At 32.4% G+C, this 25,483-nt stretch overlaps 1 protein-coding gene across 3 annotated transcripts in view; it reads left to right on the top strand.

The window, feature by feature from the left end:
• LOC113549424 (SLIT-ROBO Rho GTPase-activating protein 1-like) overlaps nt 1–25,165 on the top strand; it is a 43,844-nt gene extending 18,679 nt beyond the window's left edge. For 2 of the 3 annotated variants that reach the window (XM_026950706.1, XM_026950707.1), the window contains exons 2-13: nt 8,925–9,108; nt 10,352–10,517; nt 10,601–10,822; nt 10,891–11,238; nt 11,304–11,579; nt 11,841–12,150; nt 12,212–12,424; nt 13,123–13,228; nt 13,292–13,590; nt 15,414–15,594; nt 16,323–16,581; nt 21,729–25,165. In XM_026950706.1, the coding sequence (XP_026806507.1) occupies nt 8,925–9,108; nt 10,352–10,517; nt 10,601–10,822; nt 10,891–11,238; nt 11,304–11,579; nt 11,841–12,150; nt 12,212–12,424; nt 13,123–13,228; nt 13,292–13,590; nt 15,414–15,594; nt 16,323–16,581; nt 21,729–22,508 (3,344 nt within the window). In that variant the 3' untranslated portion in view covers nt 22,509–25,165. Of the gene's footprint in view, nt 1–1,206; nt 1,550–8,924; nt 9,109–10,351; nt 10,518–10,600; nt 10,823–10,890; nt 11,239–11,303; nt 11,580–11,840; nt 12,151–12,211; nt 12,425–13,122; nt 13,229–13,291; nt 13,591–15,413; nt 15,595–16,322; nt 16,582–21,728 lie in introns of those variants that run through there. The other variant, XM_026950708.1, reaches the window with a different exon arrangement.
• The last annotated feature ends 318 nt before the right edge of the window (nt 25,166–25,483 follow it).

The raw sequence follows: 25,483 nt of genomic DNA on the forward strand, positions 1-25,483 counted from the left end.
TTTAAACATGCTTTACTGTTTTATATTTATCAAAACATAATCAGATACTGCTATTAGCTTATCGTGTATCTGAATAATAGTACCTATTGTATACATCAAATTATTAGTTTTCCGTTTAATAGCGAATAGGTAAAATAGCGTAAAAAGCTATAAGCAAAAGCTGCTAACAATGGATAATAGATATTAAATAATAATTATAATAATATGATGTATCATTACACATTGAAATTATGATTTATATTTTATTGTTTAGGCAAATATAGAAATACTGTTTTTGAATCTAAAATCCAATTAAAGTAGTTACACATAAATAATTTCAGTGTGTACATAGTATTTGGTGATAATTTCTAAATAATTATCTATGTTTCCGCGTTTCCTTATAAGTCGTCGTGAATATCTTAACACGCTTAACAATTAATGACGATAAAATTTAAGCTAGGCGCATAAATGTACGCAATACACATAAATAATAATGCATTCGGTCGGTTTCGAGGTACCACCGGTATAGTTGTCGAAACGGATGAGGATGGCGTCCGTCGCGTTATATTGTACTATATTCGATTGCGCATACGTACTACGTATATACAATTTTGACGAGAAAAACGCGGTCGTGCCTTATATAATGGCATATGCCATTAAACACAATATTATATTATTATTATTATTATTATTATTATTATATTTAACGAACCTATAGATAATGGTAACAACGCGGCGGTGGTGGTTGGACAATGACCGCGATTCCGTTATGACCGTGGAAACCCCGCCGTGCGCCGCCGCCACTGCAGTTTTCTCGACGGATATGAGGTAGTGCGGCGGTGCTATTCAAAACCTGTAAAAATACGGTTTATTTATTTTCGTTCGATTTTTTTTTTCGTTCAATTGTTCGTTCCATTATTTTGCGCGATCGTCATAGCCGCCGCCGATAGGAAAACGAATGAAAAAACCTCTAATAACGATAGAACAAATTATAATAAGTATACCTATATGTATATAGACACTATACACCTATCATACCGATCACCTCTACCGACTGCGTCGCCGTCGTCGTCCGTTGTTGTGTATTGAAAATTTCGTTTTACCGTATAGTAGTTGGCATAAATCACGTAGTACACCTCCCCCACCATCACCGCCCCGTCGGCGATTAGTCGCTAGCTGCAGCGAGCGGAGAGCACACGGCGCGCGGCCAACGCAGACAGTTTACGCGCACGTGTCGTACGGGATGGTCTTCGATATCGTTGTAAAACGTTCTCGTGCCCAATAATAACAATAATAATAATAATAATTCGTGTATGTTTGTGTGTGGGAGAGTATTAAATTTATTGTCGTATTTTGTGAAATAAAAATAATAATATTATTTTCATATTATTAGATCCGCGTGTGCGTGTGCGGACGATATGCGCGCGTGACCGCGCCGTTTACGCGTATCCGACCCGACCGTGTTACAATACTGCGTCGGTATTATTAATATTATTATAAAAAATGGGGAAGATGTCTTCAGTCACCACGGCTGTTGCCGCCGCCGACGAAAGGACGATGACCGCCAAGGGTAAGGTACCGAGGGCCTATATTACAGCTGAGGGTTTATAATAAATTATTATATGGTCGTCGTATAAACGTGACGTGAACAATGGCTTCTGACGCGTTATCGTCTTACCCGGGGAGTCGTGTTGTGGGTACACAGTTTTTTTCTCATCCGGAAATGAGTGAAATACTAAAATGGAATACAAGAAGGTATACAACGGAGAATCGTTTTAAATGCCATTTATTTAAACTCACCTATACGAGAGGCAGATGGTACACTATAATACAGCAGTATGACGTAATTTCAAAAAAAAAAAATTATATCGTAAGCATTGAAATAAAATTTGTTTATACCTATAGGTAATTGTTACACACGATTCATATAATATTTATGTGACTAAATTGGCTATAATATCGTAATGGATAGAATACTGTACTATGCTTTAACTCCCAATCGCAGAGTTCTACGCGATTTTTATTTTTAGTTTATATTTTCTCTCTCTTGATAAATAAAATGACTTAATTCTAAAATACAAATTATTTACTTGTGTTAACATTAATATTTTTACTACGTTAGTGAAATCTCTTTGCTTGATTATAGGTATAAATCAAAACATAATAGTATGTTGTGTCTACAGCTGTCACGTAGAAATTACGAGATTAGAATTTACTGGTTGTAGTTTCTACTAATTATTATATTATTTATTTAACATTTTCCTGTTTAAAAACTTAAACGACTTATCAATATTATTATTTATTCTATCATCATTTATCTGTGGACTATTATCATTAGGTAAATTAATTTTAAATCCATTATTTCTGTTATAAGTTTTTAAATATTGCTTACAATCAATTTATAAAATTTTTTCACTGCTATTTCACCCGCAGCTTTGACGTCAGTGTTACCTTGAAACTTTTTTGATGTCATATCATTATTGTTATGATAACAGCGTGGGTACTGAGTGCCTAACATAGTGCAAAGTCATTAACAGTTCTGTACGGGGTTGACGGTTGTCAAAATATTTGAAGGTTTTTTTGTCAATAAGGGCTTTTATAATATTTCTGTAGTTTATAATAACCAGCTTTGCTAAAAATAAGGAAACGTAACAATAAATATAAATCAATGTGAATTTTATTAGCAAAATATTTCATATAATAATATGGTGAAGTTTATCGATTGGTTTCTTTTATCATTGTAACAATAATAGCAATTCTAATCAAAATTACTTATTAGTTATAATATTTATAATATTAAACATTATTTACCTATCACTCGTTCTGTTAAAATATGTATGTATATCGTATACAAGCAAATTCAATAAAATCAAGTTAATGTTAATTATTCATTAAGTATAAAAAAAACTAAATTAAATTCTCAACGCTCAATATTTTTGTGATGTTGATATTTATTGAAATCAATTTTAAAACACTTATTTATGAGTTGCAAATTTATAAAAGATAATTAAGTAAATTAATTTTTACTACATAATGGATTATACGTATCTACCATTGTTATAAAATTATTAATGCATTGCATGTTCTAGCTATAGATAAACAATGTATATTATTTATCATAGGATTATTACTTATACTATTTTATAAGTTACCAATTTAATTTTCTGCCCAAGTGGTTAAATATTGCAGACTTTTTTTACCGCAAACTGAATAATCATAAAAACGTGCCTCTGTTTATTTTGCGTTTTTAACTAATTGGTCATCGTTATAAGGTTAATATTATTTTAAATGATAATTTAGTAAAGCATAGTTTTAAATCTAATATGTAGTGATGTATATATTATTTTTTAAATTATAAATACATGTTTGTGTTTGATTAAAACTATTTTGTATTGACTGTAAATAATAAATTAATGTATGTCATGTAAATATTACAAAATATGTAAAATTTACACTGTACCTAGATAACTGCAAGTTTTAATTTGAATACCCATCTAATGTTAGGTACGTGCACAAAGTTTAGTTAGCGTAATTAAATTATATTGCAAGGTAAAAATTGGTAGAATTATCACAATATTTTTATATAATTATTATATTTGTACAAGTCCATAAAGTAATGTTTAATTTTTAGAATCTTTACATTGAATTATGTTGATCAATAAAGTCATTTGAAATGTATAGTTGTGTTTTATTCGTTTTCGTTAATACGAACATGTAATTATAATAATTATTAATAATACCGTTTTATTTTGTTACTGAGATTTTACCTAATTTAGAATAATGATTTTAAAAGTTGAATTTTTCCACGCTTGTTATACATTTTCGGTACATAGTAACGAGGTCAGACTTTACCCTCGTTCTTCCTTTTACAAGATCACTTGTGTACATAGTTATTATAATGTTTTGATTATTGGAAGTTATAAAATAATATATATTGTACTTTGCACAAAGGAATTAGTAAAATGTTAAATGGAATATATTTCTAGTAGATATACTTATATTATGCCTATCTAGTCCAACGAAATTATCGTATGTTTCCATATTTAATTTAATTTTTATATTAAAACTTTTTTTTTTAAATGACTACAGTTCTAAATTTATATGATACACATAGCATTTTATGAATGTTATAAAAATTACGTGTCAAATATTTGAAGACATCCAACATATGTTATATAAATGACGTGTCGAATATTTTAATAGTTTACCGTTTCTTATTAATAATATAATGCGATGATACATATTATCTCGAAAAAATTTGACAACTACATTTAATTATAAAAGCGTACAATAATAATTTTCCTTTTAAAACCACTGATGAGTCATATTCAGAGACTATAGACGATAGACGTTCCCCTTTTGGCGTTTTTGATTGATTCCGTTTCTCTTTTTTCGTTTTCTTTGTCTCTCTCTCTCTCTCTCTCTCTACTCTGGAGAACATTAGATATATAGTATATACATGTACAGGGGTTGCTTCTTTTCCCCTCAACATGGCGAGGTTTTTTGAATTGGTGATTAATTATAGCCGTTTGACTCCACCCTGTACCCGTATTCTTTGACGAAAAGAGCCCAGTAGATTTTCTGTACGTGTTCATTTTAATAGCTAGGCAGCATATGATATAATGTTTTACGTTCCAAAGGGTCAATGAAGGTGAACTCGAGTAATTTTTATGTTTGTAACAAACTGATGAATTAACAACACGATTATCCAATTAAAGTCAGCGTGTCGCTTTAAACTCGACGCACAAGTATTCGACACATTTGTGTTACATCGAATAACGTATTCGCTCTTCGGCAATCGAAAAACACGAACAATTTACATTTTTCGGCTACCGGAATACATATAGTAGGTGACTGTCAGGTCGAGTCGGGCTGCTAGACAATTTTATTTTTATTATCGGCTGACACGTTCTTCTGACGATGGACATGCCCGTGCGTTGCATTCGAAATCCTTCACAGCCGGCGTCATTTAAATATAGCCACTTTGTATTTATCGAGTACACTACCTACTCTGACGCGTACAGAGGAAGTTGTGCGACTACAGCGAGTACTAATTTTACTTTGAAAATGTTAACGATGGTGAGCCGTTGGTGGGCTAGCAGCCAATAAATGCGCACCCTTCTCGTTCCTACGGTCGCCCCTGGTGCTGTCGCCCTTATCACAATCAACGGTCGGACGTTTCGTCGCGCGATATCATCTAAATTAAATATTGTTATAGTTACTATTCGTTGGTCGTGTTTCCGTGTTGCCACACAATGCGTGTACCGTTATTATTGACTGTCTGGTGGGTAAACAGCACGGTATAATTTGTTTTCTAAAATACGGTTCGTAACGGGGAGTCTCTAAATGGCCCGAATATGAGATCGATAATGGATCACGGGACGTCCAACGACACGGGGTCTATGTGTACTTTATTCGGAAGTAATATTATCGAACCGCCCGCGATCATGTCGTTTGTGTAATGTTCGTTCGACGCACCGCTGGTGAAATGTGCATGGCCAACGATGACGTATGCAGTGCTTTTGAATGTCATACGGTGCATTTACGACATGTCCGCACGAGCTGTATGATATGGCGTGTTGTGTTCTATTTTTAAAAATTGGAATCGTCCACCGTCGTTTCGCCGGCGTATTTTTAAACCGCGTGCTGATTGACGCCAACGTACTACGAAAACCGCTCTCGTATCACTGAACGGTAGATATTATAATGTATCTACTATATAGTTTTCCTCTTGGCGGTGGGCGGAGAAAAAGCGCGCAAGATGAACCCCAAGGTCGTGCCTTTGTTTTTGTCGTCTTAACAACGAAAAAGTATCGTGAATTTGATTTATTAGCATACCCATACAACTCGGTGAATCTGTCTTTAGAGTTATTTTTTCGAGTCTTATAAAGTTATAACAATCTGGGTCTGCAACGAGACCGTACTGGATACTCTAAATATTTACAGCAATATAATGGATGGGGTTACTCGGAAAACGAAATAGGGGAGTTAAGAAAAATAAAAAAGATGCCCGAAAAAAAGAGTGCGTTAAATAAAACATGCAAAATTGGGATACTAAAAATAAGAGTGTGTATATTAGAGAGAACTTAGGGATGGTAAAAATAGATTTGAAATTATCTAAACGGATATGGGGGAGTTTTGAAATGGCTTCAATTATTTTAAAATGAAAATTACGACATTATTATTTATTGCAGTAAAAATAGCTTCAACCCTAATATGTCGCATATATCAATATACATACATATGGTTTTATCAAATATACATATACTATGTTGAATATTATTTATTTTTCTGTTTTTAGTTTTATGTAGCTCATATTATGTTACTTTTTACATTTAATTATTATTTGTTATTGTAAAAATTGAATGTAAAATCTATGAATTATTTTAAATTTGATCAAAATATATACCCTAAACATCTGTGATTTCAATGATTTATACAATCTACAAGTTCGGGCATCAAAAAAGTAGGTCAAGTCCATCTAAACGAGTTTGTAAACATTTATGAAATACGTTAACTAGGAATATTTGACCTCTAACAGAAGAACAGACACTTCTGGACCAGGGATACAATTGTAATTTCCAAACTTGGCTGTTATACTTTTATGAACTAACCAAGGTACGATAGTATTAGTTTAATATTAGGGCAATTAAATTTATTTTAAGTTCATTATTATGACGATAAATAAACTGCGTGCACTGAATATTAATGACGGGTTGACCGTCATCAAGTTATCGATTTTTATCAATAATAATAATTAATGACATCATCGATAATAACACTCAGGTTATATTATACGAGTACCTATGTACCAGATATTATATTATAATATCTTCAGCCTATCATATAATTGCCATAATAATTATATTATAATAATATGTGAGTTACGTGTATTTTCCGCTTGTTTAAATACTACATTGTACGTTGTTGATATTTGTTTGACACGTGTGTTTAATGAACACAATGGACAGTCAATGGTTCGCGTGTATATAATATAACAGTATTTCAATATTTGAGAAAACCATTATCCGTTATCATTTGTAGTTACAACTTACAATATACAATACATACCGTTTTGCTCGTAATTATATACTCGGGTTTTTGGTGCGTATTATTGAAATTGTTCTTAATTGTTGATCGACATTCATTTTTAAATTTAAAATTTTAGAATGTTTTTTTTTTATTATTATTATTATACATTATGCATAAAGTACGGGGAGAAATTTAAAGCCTTACAAAATCAACTTACACGAATACCGGACTAATTGCGGGGGAGGGGGAATTGTTCGACGATGTCAAACTCGTGTCATCCGGTCTGAGGTAAAAGAACCGTATTCAACGAAATCTCAAGACTATTATTACGATTATTGTACGGTCACTGTATTTGTTTGCACTTAACCGTGTCTTTTTTTTCACCATTCCAGTTATTATCAATTTCTATACACCTATATACACGTTTTCTAATTCAGTCGTGATATTTCGACGCATATTCCATCATTTGTGCCTTGTGGTACGCCCACGTCGACACGAGATGTACATTATTGTGGATCAGTGACAACATTTTAAAACATAAACACTGCACGCGCGTATATATTTTGTATACATTAAATCTTTTGTGTGTATAAATATATGTGTTTTTCCGTGTAAAACGAATGAATAAATATTTATCATTGACTACATACTGATTTTACGCGTGATTATCGACAAAGTATTTTTAAGAATAATTCGATTCTTATACATTATTTGGTACACACCGCCGTCGGGTTTGTTAATATTGTCGGATCAACTGTGACAACTTCACTTAGGATCTACTGTCATCCCTAACGGCCAAAAGGACGGAAACGTCGCAGGGGTCTCACTATTCAAACACGACTCTCGTTATACTCAAATGTGTTTATCCAAGGAAGGGTAACCTAATATTTGCCGGCAACAAAATGGTCTTAAATGTCATTTATTTAATGGGTTTTGAATCTATATATTTTTAGCTTAAGAGCAGATACAGTGACCTCGGAACATTCGGAACGACACCGCCATATTTAGTCCCGGACACACTACCTAACCACCGATATTAGGACATATGATTAGTATTGTCATTTTCATCTTAAGAAAACAAAATGTAATGAATGAAATTCTCATTTATCCTTGACTATTATAACAACATGCGTGGTCTTACGATTTACTGTATTAGGATATATTTTTTAACATCCATGTACGATGTGTCTATAATATGTTAATATATTTCAGAAGAATTATATTCTAATCTATACGTTTATCGTACTATACAGTTAGGTTATTTATATATCTAATGATTTAAGCACCCAATGTCGATATTGTATATAATTCAATTTACGAACACGATAAAGTATTCTTATTTCTAAAGTGAATAATAAAACTATGGCCTATGATGTTATTTTTTTTCATGGGCGTGTTTAAATTAATTACACTGTGTCACTATTATTTGTACATGGCATTAATAAATCAAAATACCTCCTGTTTCTTATTCATTTATGTATAATTTCGAAACTAAAATTGTATCCCAAATTTCACTTTGAGATTACTTATACTTGATTTATATTTACATTAGGTGTATATCTTACGATGTAGGAGGTCAAAAGATCATTGTGTGGCCCACGTTTTTGTTGATGTTATTTTTCAGTTTTATGTGTATATATTCCAGGCTATTGTTAGAAATATTTGAATCCGTTTGTCTTCTCCACATATAAGATAGCTATTTATTTTGATTTTCATTCTGGAGAATCACATAATACATATATTATTTGTGCAGAGTTCATTGTAACGAAAAATCATAAATAATAATACAATTATCATTATTACTTGTTGTAGATTGCTAAAATAATTATTTCGTTGGCTGTTTTTTTTTGTTTTGTTTTCGAGATTTGTTCGAGGCGTTCCAATATTAATTCAATATGTTTTATCTCCTATAGATATTCGCCTCCAGCTTAACGAACATCTACGATGTCTAGACAGTCGAGTGGAGGCACAAGTATCTTTAGTTTCCGAACTTCAAGATTATTTCAGAAGGCGGGCCGAGGTAGAAATGGACTACAGCAAAAGCCTGGATAAGTTAGCTAAAAGTTTACAACTTCGCCACAAAGAACAAAAACAAAAGTAAGAAAATAAACAAAAATAATTAAAAAGATACAATAATAAATATAAAAATTATAAAAATATTAATATATTTAAAAATATTTTTACGTTACAAAAATTGATGAAATATCCGCGTACATATTATGCTATCTTACCAACATATTTATTTCTAATTTATTTATATTATGTTTTTAATTATTTAATATTTTAATACAATAAAAATAAATTGTTTTATTTTATGTAAGTGTAATCGGTACTAAATAATACTTTGAACATTTATTAAAATATTTAAAAACTCTATAAGTATTCGAAATTATTTCTGGTGCTATATATACATATATACATATTTAAATAATTTATATTTTAATGATTCGATTTTACATATTTTTTCATCTTTATACTTACAATCGCATTTACTATTTCGAGATTATATATAACCACATAACCACATATTTGAAACCACAATTCATTATAAGTTGTTACCAAAAAATAAAATCAATGGTCTACCTGAAAATAAAACTTAGATATAATTATTTAACTATAATACATATGATATAAGTATTAATGTGATAGGTACCTACACAATAATATTTATTTAAATAATATTTCTCAAATATTTTACAACATTTTGGGTGTATTATTTACAAACAACAAATTGTTAATCATAATAAGTTAAAGATAATGTATAAATGTATATTATTATATTAATATTGTTTTATACATTTAATATAAAATATGATGGTATTTTACTGAAAATGGATGATATTAACATTTACCTGTTGAATATAATTTTTTAAATTTAATTACAAGAAAAATGAATAAATTATACATTTAAAAAATAAAATATTGCGCGATCATTAACGTTACATTATACTATGATACTATCTATTGTAATACAATTTCTCAGGATATTTTAAATTAAATAATTAGAATTATTAAATTTCACTTGATACTTTTTGCGTTCTACCATATAATATACGTCTCCCACCTCATTGAAATGAAAATTATAACTTGAACGTAGAAAATAATTTCATACGTGTACCTACTGTATAATATACGAGATAGTGTTTGTGTGTATAAAAACTATTTTTTAGTTTGGAATTAGTATTACTTACTATACACGTCAATAACAAAACACATTAGTTTAGGTGTGTGTGTATCCTGCGTGTTTTAACATTAGCAGGAAGGAATGTAAATTAGTTTGTTTCATATTCGTATTTAAAAAACCTGCATGTATAATATCGTTAACCTTGTGTGTACTTAGGAGAGAACAGTGGTCGTTGTTTACTAGCTACTCGTGTTGGCAGCAACTGGTGTTGCAAACAAAAAATCTCAGTAAAGATCACGGAGCGCTTAGTGAGCTTTATTCCACTCATCTAGTCAGCAGATTATCTCAGGTCACTGAAGATGTGCAAAGGATATATAAACGAGTTAGTATAGAAAATCAATAAAATATTGTTTCTGATAGATCGTCGCTTTTTAACTAATTATTATCTATTGATTTAACTATTAGTGTCGGGAGATTTGTTACGAAATCCACGAGGAAATATTACGGGTTCTCCACGAACTGCATACCACCATGAAAACGTATCAGTCGTATCAGACCGAAGCCAAACAGGCAGAAGCGAAGCTTAAAGTGGCCGAAAATCAAAGACTGAAAATCGAACAGGCAGTTCCTAAAGAAAAACTAGACAAGTCGAAAAAAGTTAGACTTATTGGCAAAGAAGTTCAAAAAGTAATATATTTTTATTTATTTGTATTTTGATCATATTTTAAACGTTATAAAATTTATTTGTATTTTAGAGAAAGAACAAATACTTTGATGCTAAATTAAAAGCATTGAAAGCACGCAACGAATACATTCTGTGTCTGGAAGCAACCAACAGTACAGTGCACAAATACTTTGTCGATGACTTATCCGACTTAATGGATTGCATGGATTTTGGATTTCACCACTGCGTGACGAAAGCTTTAAAGATGCAGACATCGGCGGAAGAAGGCCGTATTCATTCCATGCAAGCTGGCCTAGACGCTACTAATCTTATTGTCTCAGCTATGGACTCCGGTGTGGACAAACAACGATTTTTAGAATTTAACCACACCGCGTTTATGATACCTAAGAAATTTGAATTTCAAGGACAAAAAGATGAGGTGATTATTGTGTGTTTTAAAACATTGCTAATATTCTACTTACTTACTTATTGTCACTTGTTTAGTATGCGGAACCGGAATTGCAAAAATTGCTCTGCGCTGATATGGAAACGAGGTTGGAACAGCTGAATCAAAGAGTTACGAGCCTGCACACGGAGTCCGACGAGGTGTGGAAAACACTGGCTACGGCTGAAAAAACTCTTTTGGAGATGCTTACTGCGAACGATTACGACTGTAGCAATTATTTCGGCGAAAAGGCAATTCCGACAAGCAAACCACCAGAAACCATTAGTATTAAGCTGCGAGCAGACAAACACGAGACTGAAGAATTTTATCTAACCGTGAGTACCTATAATGTCATTATACTACTGAAAACTTATAAGAATATTTAAGATTTTACTCTAATAGTATAAATAATACATATGTGTTTAAAATAAATAAATAACATACGCGTGTATTATAAACATTATACACTATGTATATATCACACTTTATATTTATTTTTCGTCAAGACATCTTTAAACAATTATTCATTACATTTATTTTTAATGCTGCACACATGCGGAATATTTTTTACGTTTTCCCTTTGTTCTTTGTTATAGAAATTACGCGATTATCTCATGAGAACGAGTCGAATCGTACGTCTAGATGCCAAACAACAGCACATAAACGAAACGTTAACATCCATATGTTGCAAGCGTCCCCAAAATGGCAACGTCGATTCGACGCCCGCTAAACTGACGCCTCAGCGTCCGTTACACAAGCCGATTGTCCGCAGGAAAAGGATTGGTAGGTTACAGATGAACGGCCAACCGAAATTGTTCGGTGGATCTCTGGAAGAATACTTGGATGCGACAAATCAAGAGATACCACTGGTCATTAAGAGCTGTATTCGAGTGATAAACTTATACGGTAAGATTAGTAATATTATATTCATCACAGTTTTCATTGTTAATCCGATATTTTTGCACAGGACTTCACCATCAAGGGATCTTTAGAGTGTCTGGCTCGCAAGTGGAAATTAACAATTTTAAAGACGCGTTCGAAAGGGGCGAAGATCCACTTGCTGACATGACAGACGCTTCTGACATAAATTCCGTCGCGGGAGTGTTGAAATTATACTTACGTGAACTGCGAGAACCTCTGTTCCCAATTATCTATTTTGATCAATTTATGGAGCTTGCCCGTAAGCATACATTTTTTTAGAATATACAGTTAATTATTTTTATTTAAGAATTGAAAAAAATGTTAATTTAAATGTATTATGTAATTTGAAATAGTTTTCAAACCTATTAATCTATATAAATATTCGCGACGTTTATATAAATTAGGTAAACTGTTCATTTGATTTGCGTCAAAACGTAAAATACGTGGTGTACTAAAGTTACATTTAAGTATATTGACTTGGTATGTCGTTTGAAATAATTTACTTATCCATAATTTCATGAAATATATTTTTGGAACAATATTATATTTGATATATAATATAATAATAATTTATAAACATGTTATATAATAATAATAAATGAAAGATTAAATCAATACTTTAACTTTATTTAAAATAGAATAATATTTTTCGATTTATTTAACTTAATATGATTAGTATAAATTTGTTTAACGGATAGATTAATTTTACTTTATTATATAATGCGTGGTATAGTTATTGAAAAAATAATATCATAGAACGTATTTTTTCAGTACTTAAATAAATAATTATTAACTGTAAAATTATAAATTAATAACTATTAACAATTATTGTTCTTTGTATAAACAATATAGTTTCAAGATTACTTTTATAGCGTTGTTTTTGCGTATACCGTCTAATTAGCTTGTTGTAAAGTGTTTAAGTTATTTTTTTTGTATAAAATTCTTTATATTTTTTAGAACTCGAGTCACGCCATAAATTTGTGTTGAAGATTAAAGAACTTGTTCAAAGCTTTCCAAATCAAGTGGTTGTCATGTTGAGATATTTGTTTGCATTCCTAAACCAGTAAGTTTATACGATTGTAGTTGAACAGGTGGTATTTGATTAAACAATTGCGTTTTATTTTAGTTTGTCCGAGTTCAGCGACGAAAACATGATGGATGTTTACAATCTGGCTATTTGTTTTGGTCCGACATTAGTGCCGGTTCCCGAAGAAAAAGACCAAGTTCAGTACCAGAACCTGGTCAACGATCTCATAAAAAATATTATTTTATTCCACGAAGACATATTCCCATCGCTGTCGGATATTGGCGGGCTCGTGTACGAAAAGTACATATCCCGCGAGCCTGATGACGTGGATGTGGGCGATTCACCTTCTGACCATGCCCAAGAGGACATCGACTCTGAGGTTTACCCATCAGAAGACGGTACGTAGCGGTTTAGGTATAAAACTCATTGTTAGTCGAAGAAAACAATTGAAAAAAAAACAAAGTACAACAAAAACGTGTCTTATTGATTCCAACGGAGCGAAACCGAATATAATGAGATCAAATAACATTCTATAAAAAACAAAAACTAACGAAGCATAGCGATTTGGTGTCGGAATTGACGTAAATGATTTGAAAATATAAGTCACGACTTGTGGTGGTATTACATTTTAAATTTAATTGGGTAACATCGTTAAAGTCAAATTCAAATCACGCTGGTACTTGGTAATCACTCGAAATGTATATTGTAATAGATAAATACCTTTTTCGTGTTTATGACTAATTTAAGATTATGATTAATATTGATATTCTAAGTAATTACTGATGAGACGAGACGTTTATATGTCTTATATGTCGTTGTATATTATTATTCATCATGTTTTCTTTATATTTTGTATATTTTTTTTTTAAATATTATTGTTAGGTATTATCAGTTGTTTTATACTGTTAATTGTATAATTTAAATTTTTTTTTAAGTTTTCAAACGACTCATTTTACTATTTATTATAGAGGCTATATTATATAATTTATAAACATTTTTCTTAAATATTTTTAGTTTCTAGGCTCAAACTTTAAAAATATTATTACAACGCGACAAGGTCATTTATATTTTATTGTACTCGTTTTAAGAATATTATACTTTTATCATATGGACCATCGTATAACACTATAATACTTTTAAATTCAAGAATCACTATGATTTTTATTTTTTAAGAAATATTTCCCATCATACTATTATAGATTTTTAATTTCACAAACATATTTTTTTTTCATTTCAGTTGATTTTTGACTAACTAATCATAATAATTTATAAATAATAATAATAATAATAATAATACGATCATTCGTGTAATGCATTTATAATACAAATTGTTGATCATTAATTATGTTTTTTTGAAGGTCATCAATATTTAAATTTGTATATGTTCATTGATTATTATACTCAACACTGTTATTCGTTCAAAAATTGTTATCAACTGCTATAGCTATTTATCTTTATTTTAAAATTATGATAAATATAATGTAATGCATTAAAATGTTGTTGAAAACTAGTTCTGGACAAGATAACCAAAGCAAAACAAATGTCCAACATCCAGTCTGTGTAATATCCTGACTGCGTTTTATTTTTTATTTACTATACTACTAAAGGATAATATGATAATTCAATACTATTTAAATTCAAATAATTTATTTGTACACCGAAATTAAGGGTTGCGTGTATTTTTATTAATTCTCTGTACTTACTAAAATTAGATCACATTTTTTGATGAGTCACACACAGCTTATAAGAAAACAATATTATAATATGGATAATTAAAGTGGCTACCTTAATTTTTGAGTTGGTCGTGCGTCACATAAGATTCAAGATTATTGTTTTTGGGTAATGGCTGATAAAACTGTTTTAAATCGTTTTTATAACAATGAATCCAGTCTGTTTCCTCGCAGTCACATACGCTACGGTCCAGAACGAATACAGTACAATAGTGCATAATCATTAAACATAAATAATCAAACAAATATTATTTTGTATGCAAGCGCCACAGATAAATGTGCCAGTCATTAAACTACAACTGACAAACTCGTGTATATAAAAAAAAAAATAATACATATTTTTTAGCGTGAAGGCTGTTAAGCCAAAAATAAATAAAACATAGGATTTTCTATAGGATGGTTTTTTTCTCTAAAAAGTGCATAAATTAATAATATACTTTGTGTAAGATTATCGCCATGTATTATTCAAAATGTATGTGTTTTAATTTTAGAATGCGAAAGTCTCGAAGCTACAGCACAGCATGATTTTGTTGCTCGTTCAGAACGGGAATTAAGCTTCAAGAAGGGTGAAACTATTGCTCTTCATACACAAGTTTCAGGAGATTGGTGGCGCGGTTGTGTCAACGGTCGAGAAGGTCTTATACCTGACAAATATATTCTTCTCAAGATCAGGTAAACGTCCTAATTCAATAGTTATGGCAATCAATAATAATATTATGTAAAACAGGGGGCCTCTTAGAGAATAAAGGTCTACTGTAGGTCTACTATTGTTAGTTTAAATAGGCACGTTAACATTTGCTTTTTATTCATCTCGTCCTGGCAATATAATTCAAATAATGACTTCAAATTTCATCTGTAAATAAAAGTAGTTATATTCATTAATATTTGTAAATTAATAAATATTATCCCAATAACTAATGATAATATTATTTTATATAACATGTAATCGAAAAATTAGTTAATATTTAAAAAAAATTTAAATCGATGTCGCTAATGTCGCTTGCCTACTATACTTATTACTAGCAAAATATATACTTAGCAAAATCCAATCGTGTTTTAAACCATCTATCGTTTAAACGCAGCAATAACGAGAGAGATGCAATGAACAAATCATCATATATGTCACGTATGTTCAGGCCCAAACAAACGGACGGGTATCTATACATAATATTGTTATCATCATAACATTATTCCGAGACAGATTTTTGACTTTTCGAAGTGCCGAAGTTGTATAGGAGTGAATTTCAGACGCGATTATTATTATTATTTTATTAACTGCGCATAGTATTTAATACGATTTAAACACACTCTAAACCAAAGTATCGCCTATGTAATGGCCAGACAAAGTTCTCAATATCGCACTTACCTACGTTTACTAAAGCTTATTTGTTTGCGCACAGGGACGAAGAACGCGAGAAACCCTTGGCCGAACTTTGCGCCAAGTCCATCACGTCCTCGGACGATTCGACCAGACGACGGACGTCCAGCTCTAACGATTCGGTGCTGTCCGAGTCCGCGGCCTCCGGTTACTCGTCACCGCCGCTGGCCGACGTGCCGTGGCCACCGAATTCTGCGGGCTCTGGCCCCCCCTCTGCGGGCAGGAACTCAGCGTCGTCTTCGCCACACCGCCGGGCTGTGCCCGACGCGCCCACTCACGAGGTACTTGAGACCACCGTCTGAGTCGAATGCATTTTAAGTTTTGTTCTGCCGGTTTTTTCAACATTTTTTTTTTCTTACTCTACTTATAGAGTTATCGTAGTTTGAAATGGTTTTTTTCTTTTGAATTTAATTATAATTTTTATTTTTACTATTTATTTATATTATTTTTTTTAATCGTAAATTATATTTTTTCAAAATTCTCTTCTTCCGCATCCTGTGTATTTTTTTTCGTGTAGTTAATAATTATATAATAATATAATATTATCGTAGACTTCGTGTGCATACCGTACATATAAATTTTAATTTTATGTACCTATACTTGTGTGAAACAACGATAATATATTGTATACGTAGATGTTTTGTTTTGTTTACGCATAGAGGTACCTATCTGTAAATTATTACGATTGTCTTGCGTGTGCGTGTGCGTGTTTTACTACGAAAATCCCAGCCGGGAACGTTGTTATTATTTTTTATCACTTATCCGTACTTACTGTTGTATTGTTTAGCGTTGATTTTTTTATTAAGCATGGAATCTATTTTCAAACTTTATTTTTGCGATTTGATTACTTGTTCTCAAACTATTTTCATCCTATAACGCTTGCTCACGAGCTTTGCATTTTCTGTGAGGCTTCTCGCTCACACTTGCTAGTCTGCTTTTAGAATCCGAAAATAAATTAAGCTCACTGCAGTTTGTTAACTGCAAAACAGATACTTTTGTACATTGTATATATATATATATATATATATACTATTCATAAAAACGAAACACTTTACCAACGCAAATTTTACTGTATTAATATTATTTTTATTTTTATTATTATTTATTATTACCTAGTAGTTTTAATTTATTTTTACCAATAGATTTTTTTAATATATATATACAATTAAATATGATTTCAACAGTGTTATATAGTTAATTACGATATAGATATAATTAAATCGTAGAATATTATCTCAGTATATAGTCACAGGAGTAAGTCGTGTTCCAACATTTTAATGTTCTGTGGACTTTTTAGGTTTATATATAAAAAAATATTTTTTTATTATCATTGTTTTACGCAACACATTTTGTAAATCGCGTGTAAAATTTTACGAAAAATATATATTTTAGAATATACATAGGTGGTATGTATACATTTTTATATTATTTGTAAACATATATTTTTTTTATTACTATTAAACGATATGTCTGTATTTTATAATAAATATGTCGGTTCCTTATTATTCACTATAATATTATATAGTGCTTATGCTTTGGTCGACGGTTGTATTTTGCTTGAACATGTGAACACACGGCATTGTCGTGTTTCATCGTACGTGCACGGTAAATGAACTAGAAAAATGCATCAGAGTGCACGGTGTACGTCTAGAGAAAAAACATCGAACGTTGACCGCTACATAATATTACTCGGACCATACAGCCGAGTGCAGATCGACAAGAGCGATGCAACCGCAATCTCAATTTATAATGTATCTAAATGGGATTAATCGTGATCCACGTGATTCAATCGCTTGGTAAAAATCGTGTTTGATGCATTTACTTTCGCGCGCAATGGCTTATGATGAAAGACACGTAACCGCGATAAACACCAACTGCACGATGACGTATGCGGTTAATAAAAAAAATAATAACAATAATAATAAGAAAAAGAAGATGAATCGATCCTACATAGTCGTTTGCTCGGATCAGTCTGAAAAACTCGAGTTTCCGATGGGTAATCTGGTTGAAAAAATTGCAGAAACGATTTCTTGATTATTCTCGGATATAATCCGGATACATTCAACGTATAGGTATAGCAAAAAAAAAAAAAATATTTACAATTTAACAGAAATGCACAATTGAAAAAAATTAAACGATTGGCGTCTCACTATAGTTGCATTGCTAAACGTCATCATATTATAATATAGTGTTCAATACTTGTTTGGGAACCCACAGAAATAGTAAACGTTCAGTGAAAAAATACCTAAATACATTAGGTGATTCACCAAGTATGTTCATCACTCACACATTTTAATTTAATAATGAATTTATTTAAAATTTGATTTTTTTTTAGTTTTTGGGTCATATTTTCAATTGTTTAGATTTTTTATACTATTTAAGGATTTTTTTTTTAAATGAGAACTAACCTTTTTCAATGTAAATAGTTAGACAAAAGACTTTTGAAAATTTTAAATATCTAAACCAAAATTTTAAAAATTAGTTTCCAAGTTATTAAAGAAATATATTAGAGATAATCACTCCTTGGTAGTAAACTTAAATACAATATAAAATATAATGTATAATATTATTCTAGTATTAAATATTCTTTAATAACAGATAAAATATTAATGTTTTAATAATACTATGGCTGGATGCATATTTATAGTATGTTATATCAAAATGACTTTTAATTATCATACGCGATATTCTTGCTAAAAAAATAATTACTTTTGGTTCATTCTAATTTCCAGCGATTTTAAATACTATATAATTAAAAAATAACCTATACTTTATTTAATCTAGCTCTACATGAACTTATTATTTTTAGACTTACATTAATTTAAATAATTCGAAGATTACTCGTATTTTTTTTTTTAATTATCCGTTATTATTTAGGGTAGGTCTTATTTGAAAAATGAAAACAAGTCTGTATCATCACAATATGACACGCAATCCCTAAATGGTATAAAACGAACTTAGTATTTAAAACATGTTCTGTTTATAAAATAATATACTTGACAATTCTTTAAGTCAGATTTTGAATGACATTTACTAAAGAAGAAAAATGGAGGTGGGTGCTTAGTGAACTAACTCGCACATATACACACCGTATAGTTGCATACATTAGAAATTATAACTATTAGCAATCTTATCGATGATTTATGCATTATGTTGTCAAAAGTTTCTTTCGTTGCGATGTCTCTTGAGAATCTGATACATTCGAATCGCACGCTAAATAATAAACATGAAGTCGCGCCGAGTGACGGTAGTAGTGTCAGGTCACGCTGTCAATTTGAAACTGCAGTCAAGACGTCTAAACTCTGATTAGGATCGACTACTGCAGTACTGCAACACATAATTAGAACTATAATAACTGTACCCCGTCATTTGCCGTCGTACATATTATAAGTATCTTATACGGTTAATTTACTACGACCGAAATACCGCGTTATCGACAATCAACGTAATACATTTTTTTTTTATGTTTTTATGCTCTTGTTCCCCCAAATACGCGTACCTAAGACGTCTTGATGTGTTTCAGGAAACGTTAGAATATTATGCACGTAGAGTTTCCGTTATTTCACAGTGATCTTTGAAAAGATACGCATCTAAGCATCTTGCGATTGAAATTAAAATTTAAAAAATGGCTTAATTTTTAAAAATCCGCAAGACTGAAATTACAACTACATCGCGCCATCCGAACAAGCATAGAGCTGTATGAATAATCATTATAAAGCCACGGGCTGCACCCATTATGACAGCGTGAAGTAAACTGATTACCGTTATATTGTTACCATGCCGCCGCCGCCGCCGCCGCCGCCGCACAGTAGATCTTAATTCCGGAAATGATTTACAAGGTTTCTATCGCCATCACGAAGCCAACAGATTAACGTCAGGATCGCGCAACAATGCGCCGTTTAATCACTACCCACGAATAATGTTGTACAATAATACGACGTGTGTATAGGCGCGTTCCTCCGTTTCATGTACGTAATATATTATATACCTACCTGCCGCCGATACGTTCGACAAAATATGGATATTAATAATAATCCTCCGTGTAAGACGACATCAATATTTTATACACTCGTTGCACGAGACATCCGCTTTTGCACGACCGCGGTATTGTCTCTCTCTCTAAACCTATGTGATTTGTCGGCGTGCCTAAATTATGTAATACTATATTATTGTTGAGCCCCTTTGTACCGTAATATTGAGCTCGTCCGGAGTCGTTTTATCGAGTACCGATACTTTTTATGTTGCCGTTCGTTATGTCTATAATACCGTATGATGTCTAGCTCACGAGTATAATATTATAATAGTACATAGTGATTCACCGAGCATGCTTACCCCCTTTTCTTTAATACTGCAGTTATTCAAAATCTGTTGGTAGACGTTTTTTGTATTTTACCAACAGATCATATTTTTAAGCACTTGAGATGTAGGTACCATTTGAGGAGTATCCTGTGGTGCTATTTAAATACTTAAAAATTCAGAAAAATAAAAATGTTGAATTACTGAATAAGTATTAGAGATAAAAAGAAATGTGAGCATAATAATTGTACACTTCACACGTGTCATGTGCGCTTTACCGTTAGGCGCTTATTATCGCTGCAAATTGTTTCTGCTGTATTTCGTCGGAGAATAAAAGTTCTCGAACTGTACACGCGTGGCACTCATTACAGTTTTCAATTCATTATTATCCTACATTTATAGTAACTTATAAGACGTAGCTTTTTTTTTTTTTTAAGTTAAATGTTCAAATAATTTTGCATGTTTTGCTTTTTTGGATGTTTAAATGTTTAGGTAAGTTTGTCTGAATTTTATGTACACGCTAATATATTTTAATTAAGACAACTATTATACAATATGTTCTAGCTATAATATGATTTTGAATTTTCAGTACCATTTAATTCTTCATACGTAATCTTTTTTTGTTCAAAAGATAATATTTTACTTACTTTATTTTACTTAAAATATTTACTTGAGTTATAATAAAAAAAAAATGTAAATTTAAAATAGCTTAACACGTCAATTCTCAGCTATTTATGACTTATTATTTAAATCAATGGTACAAACGTAAATTTAAAATCGACATTTGAGATATTAAACACATTTTCTCAGACCTATATCCGCTATGAATTGTAGTCGTTATTATGCATAGGCTATACCGTCCGGTGGAATGTTACTGGCTTAACGGTGTTTTGGAATGCGTTTATTATAGTATTTTGTTTTTTTTATTTTATTTTTATTACTTATTATTATTACTTTAAAAGTATGTGGTGATATTATTATAGCTATAATAGTAGCAATATGGCAGGCTTTTAACGGCCATGCGGCCTCTCGGCTGGTGTTATTGTTATTTGATATTATAACTGTGTAGCGTTGTCGTGATGACTCAAACACTAACAGGTGTGGGCGGGCGTGTGCGTGTGACGTTTTGCAGATGGGCAGCACGGACAGCTTGGACTCGGGGAAGGACTCGGCGGTGGACGAACAGTCGCCGCTGCACGACGGCGTGACGAGGACCGCGTACAGGCAGCCACCGTCGTCGATCGCGGACGGGCGGCGAAGGCGCGGAGACAAGACGTACTCGACGTCGTCGCCGCCACCGGTAGCAGCCGTCCGCGAACACCACAACCGGTCAAAGTCGGCCGACTGCTGCGGCGTCGGTGCTGCCGGCAGTGACGAAGACGGTTCGCGGGCCAAAACTCACGCGAAGAGCTTGAGCTTGGGCGACGACTCGTTCGACCACAAGATCCAGCTGTGGCGGAAGCGGGCCGACTCGCAGGGGTCCATCGACCGGAAGCCGATGCCCGCCGTCCGACACCAGCTCCAACAACAGCACCACTGCGCCGCCGCCGCCGACATGAAGGTTCCCGGCGGCGCCCCGGACCTGGTCATGGACCTTCCGGCCAGGACTTCCGGCGGCGGCGGAGCGTCGGCGCCACAGGACGCGAGCGCCGCGGCGGTCGCCACCCAAGAACCCGACAGTCCGGACATGGGCACGGCCGCCGAGCGTTTCGCCAAGCAGAACCAGTGCACGTTGAAGAAGTACAGCAAACCGGTGCCCGCGGTGCCGCAGATGGCCAACGGCGGCGACAAGCCCGAACTGCCGCCCAAGTCGACCAAGCCGCCGCTCAAGGCCAAGCCCCAGATATTCAAAAAACCCGTATTTCTCGCCGCCGGTAAGGCCAACGACGGGCAGGCGCCGCCGCACGTTTAGCGCCGTGTCTAAGCGCGTGTAGTGGTCGCTAAGTATGTGTATATACCACGACTTACGTCTACAACTCACTTCCGGTGTCGCGAATTCCGGGATTCTGGTTTTCGAGCGCAACACTTTTTTAACGTCTCATCCCTGACGGACGTACGACGGCTGACGACGGACAACGATAATTAAGTCTATATACTTGTATTTGTATATTTTTTTTTTGCATACCATTAAGTAGGTAGGAGTTTCCTGCTCCCTCTAGTGACTGTTCCCCGAGATCTTCCTTAGACGTTACACTACTGACACTCGTCAACCCACCTGTTTAGCATACCGTATATGCTATACTAGTACTATAATAGTAGGTAGGTATATATTATGTCGTCCAATCGAATCCGTTGGTCAAACATATATTATATACAAGTTCGACGATCGTCCTTGTAGTATCCTCCCTATATAATATTCACCGCTATTGACGCGATCGTTTTTTATATATCCTGCGTTACGACGTCGTTATACATATACCTATACGCATATATAATGATATAATATATTATAGTCTTCGATAAACGGAGTCATTCCTTTTTTAAACCATTCTTTTTAAAATATAATATTATATATATATATATATTCATTTAAACATTATTTTTTATTGATAAATATCATAATATATATATACATACTATGATTACATTATTACAGATAATCATTACAAGTCTATGTGTGAATTGAACTATTTGTCGTTGGTGTGCGTGTGTGCTTTCTACGTCCCAGAGTGTTTACGAAAACAAATACAAATAATCATATTTACTAAATCGAACCTGATCTCATATTATATTATATTATTATAATAAAGTATACACCAATTATTATTCGAAGTTACTACTACATAGATTCTGCGAACGGAGTTTTTATGCGACAACGCGAAGGCCTAATATTTTTTATCGATTTACGCTCAAGTCGCGTTTGAATACTAAATATATGTGTACGTAAAAGTAATTCAACTAGCGCCTGTTTAGTTTGTCCGGACATTTTTCTATCGAGGCCGTCTTGAATAGCACTCATTCTGAAACGCTCTCGGCGAGACCTGCCACGGACGTCTGAATTCCGAGAGGATCGCACCGCGCCGCTCCCACGTGGACAATAAAAACGTAATGAATTGTCGAGCTCATTGAATTGCGTCGAGACTGAAAATATTTTCGTGCTTTTACCCTTTTTGCAAGTGGAACGAGACTGATTGTATAGTATTTTATGAAGAGATCATGAGAATATATAGGATTTGTAGATTTTGTTTTGTACGTGGAATTCAAAGGGGAAAAATGTAAGCCAAACTTTATATTTAAGAAATTTCCAAATAAATTGGTACCTGTGTCAAATTTAATGTTCCGTTCCGTTTTTAACTGATCTGATCGCATACAATATTATTTACTCATTGTAAGGTAAACTCTCGCCAGGACACCAACAATATTACACTGGAATAATAAAATGATTATTGCAGATACTAAGGGAGGGCCATGTTTTGTAGGAATTAGAAATAGGTATAACTTCCCTCATCCAAAAAAAAAAAAAAAAATCCCTATGAGAAGTTATTTACCACTATGAAATTATTTCGTTTTGTATTACACTATTAACATATTATTATATATATATATATTAATTATTAGCTATAAAATCTAATATTACACACATTCCCTTCTAATAAAATGGCCCTCCTTCAATTTTTAATCCTTGTTCCGTGCCAGAATTTATTTCCTTTTCGAAATTTTATAATTCTTAATCAATTAAAATATATTATACCCCTTTATATATATATATATATATATACATGTATTTGATATAAAATAATATGTTATCTAAGCGTACTTCCCGAAAAGATTTTGCGTACTTGCATCAAAATCGTATTATTATTTATTTATTTATTTTAATTTTTAAACATTGTTGTAATATTATTTGTATATTATTATTATTATTATTATTATTATATTTTATGTTGCTATACTTTGGGCGGGTAAATATTATGTTAACGTGTGTGTAACGACTTGTAATCGCCAACATATTGGCCAACTAAATTGTATTTTTCATTTTGATATTGTTTCAAAACCGTTATTTTATACGTGAATTCATTATTTTATGTCGACAGGGTGATACCATAAACATACTCGTCCTCCGCCAAGATTTGCGATTAATGTAAAATTATTCTACCCATATAAGTATTTTTTTAAACGATTATTATTGCATTGTTGATATATTATGTTACGATCCGCGTATAAAATTCTAAAAATAAAGAAAAATGATTTATTTTTACGCTAAAAAAAAATAACGTTTGATATTGCTTAAAAATATTCCCCACAAACATACATTATATTATATACTGAATAGATGTACCCGCGTGACGTTTTGTCGAAATATAATAACTATTTTCGTTCCTATATCATAAATAATATTATGTAACATAGCTAGTCCAATGCCGATTCGGTTGCCAAACGTTCCCCTATTTTTGTACGCGCTCCCGATTTGTGTCTCGTGTACGCGAAATGTCTTGTTTTTATTTATATAAAATATGTACGATAATATATTCTAGTATTCTCTATCCAACTGTCATTATACATCTGTCTCTATCTGTATATCTCCGTACACGTTTAATGTATTTAATAAATAACATTATATATTAATAAGCGTGTGTGTGTATGTGTGCTCCACTGCCCCATCGTGTTGTATATGATTTTACGTATTATTGTTGTCATCGGGAAATAAATATTAATTGTGCGACGAGGCGATGACGATGGCCGTATATAAACCGGAAATGCAGTTAAGTCGAATTGTCGTATTACAACACGAGCAGCGCAATATATAGATCACGTACTTTCGAATACACTGATCGCATTATAATAGCTTTATGTTTAGGATTATTGTTCGTGCTGAGTGCTGACCCAAATATCGACATTACGCGTATTTCATTCGCTTTATTGGAGGTGATAGATATTCGTTCGCTA

The sequence above is a fragment of the Rhopalosiphum maidis genome, chromosome 4 (genome assembly GCF_003676215.2).
Source record: "Rhopalosiphum maidis isolate BTI-1 chromosome 4, ASM367621v3, whole genome shotgun sequence".
NCBI lineage: Eukaryota > Metazoa > Arthropoda > Insecta > Hemiptera > Aphididae > Rhopalosiphum > Rhopalosiphum maidis.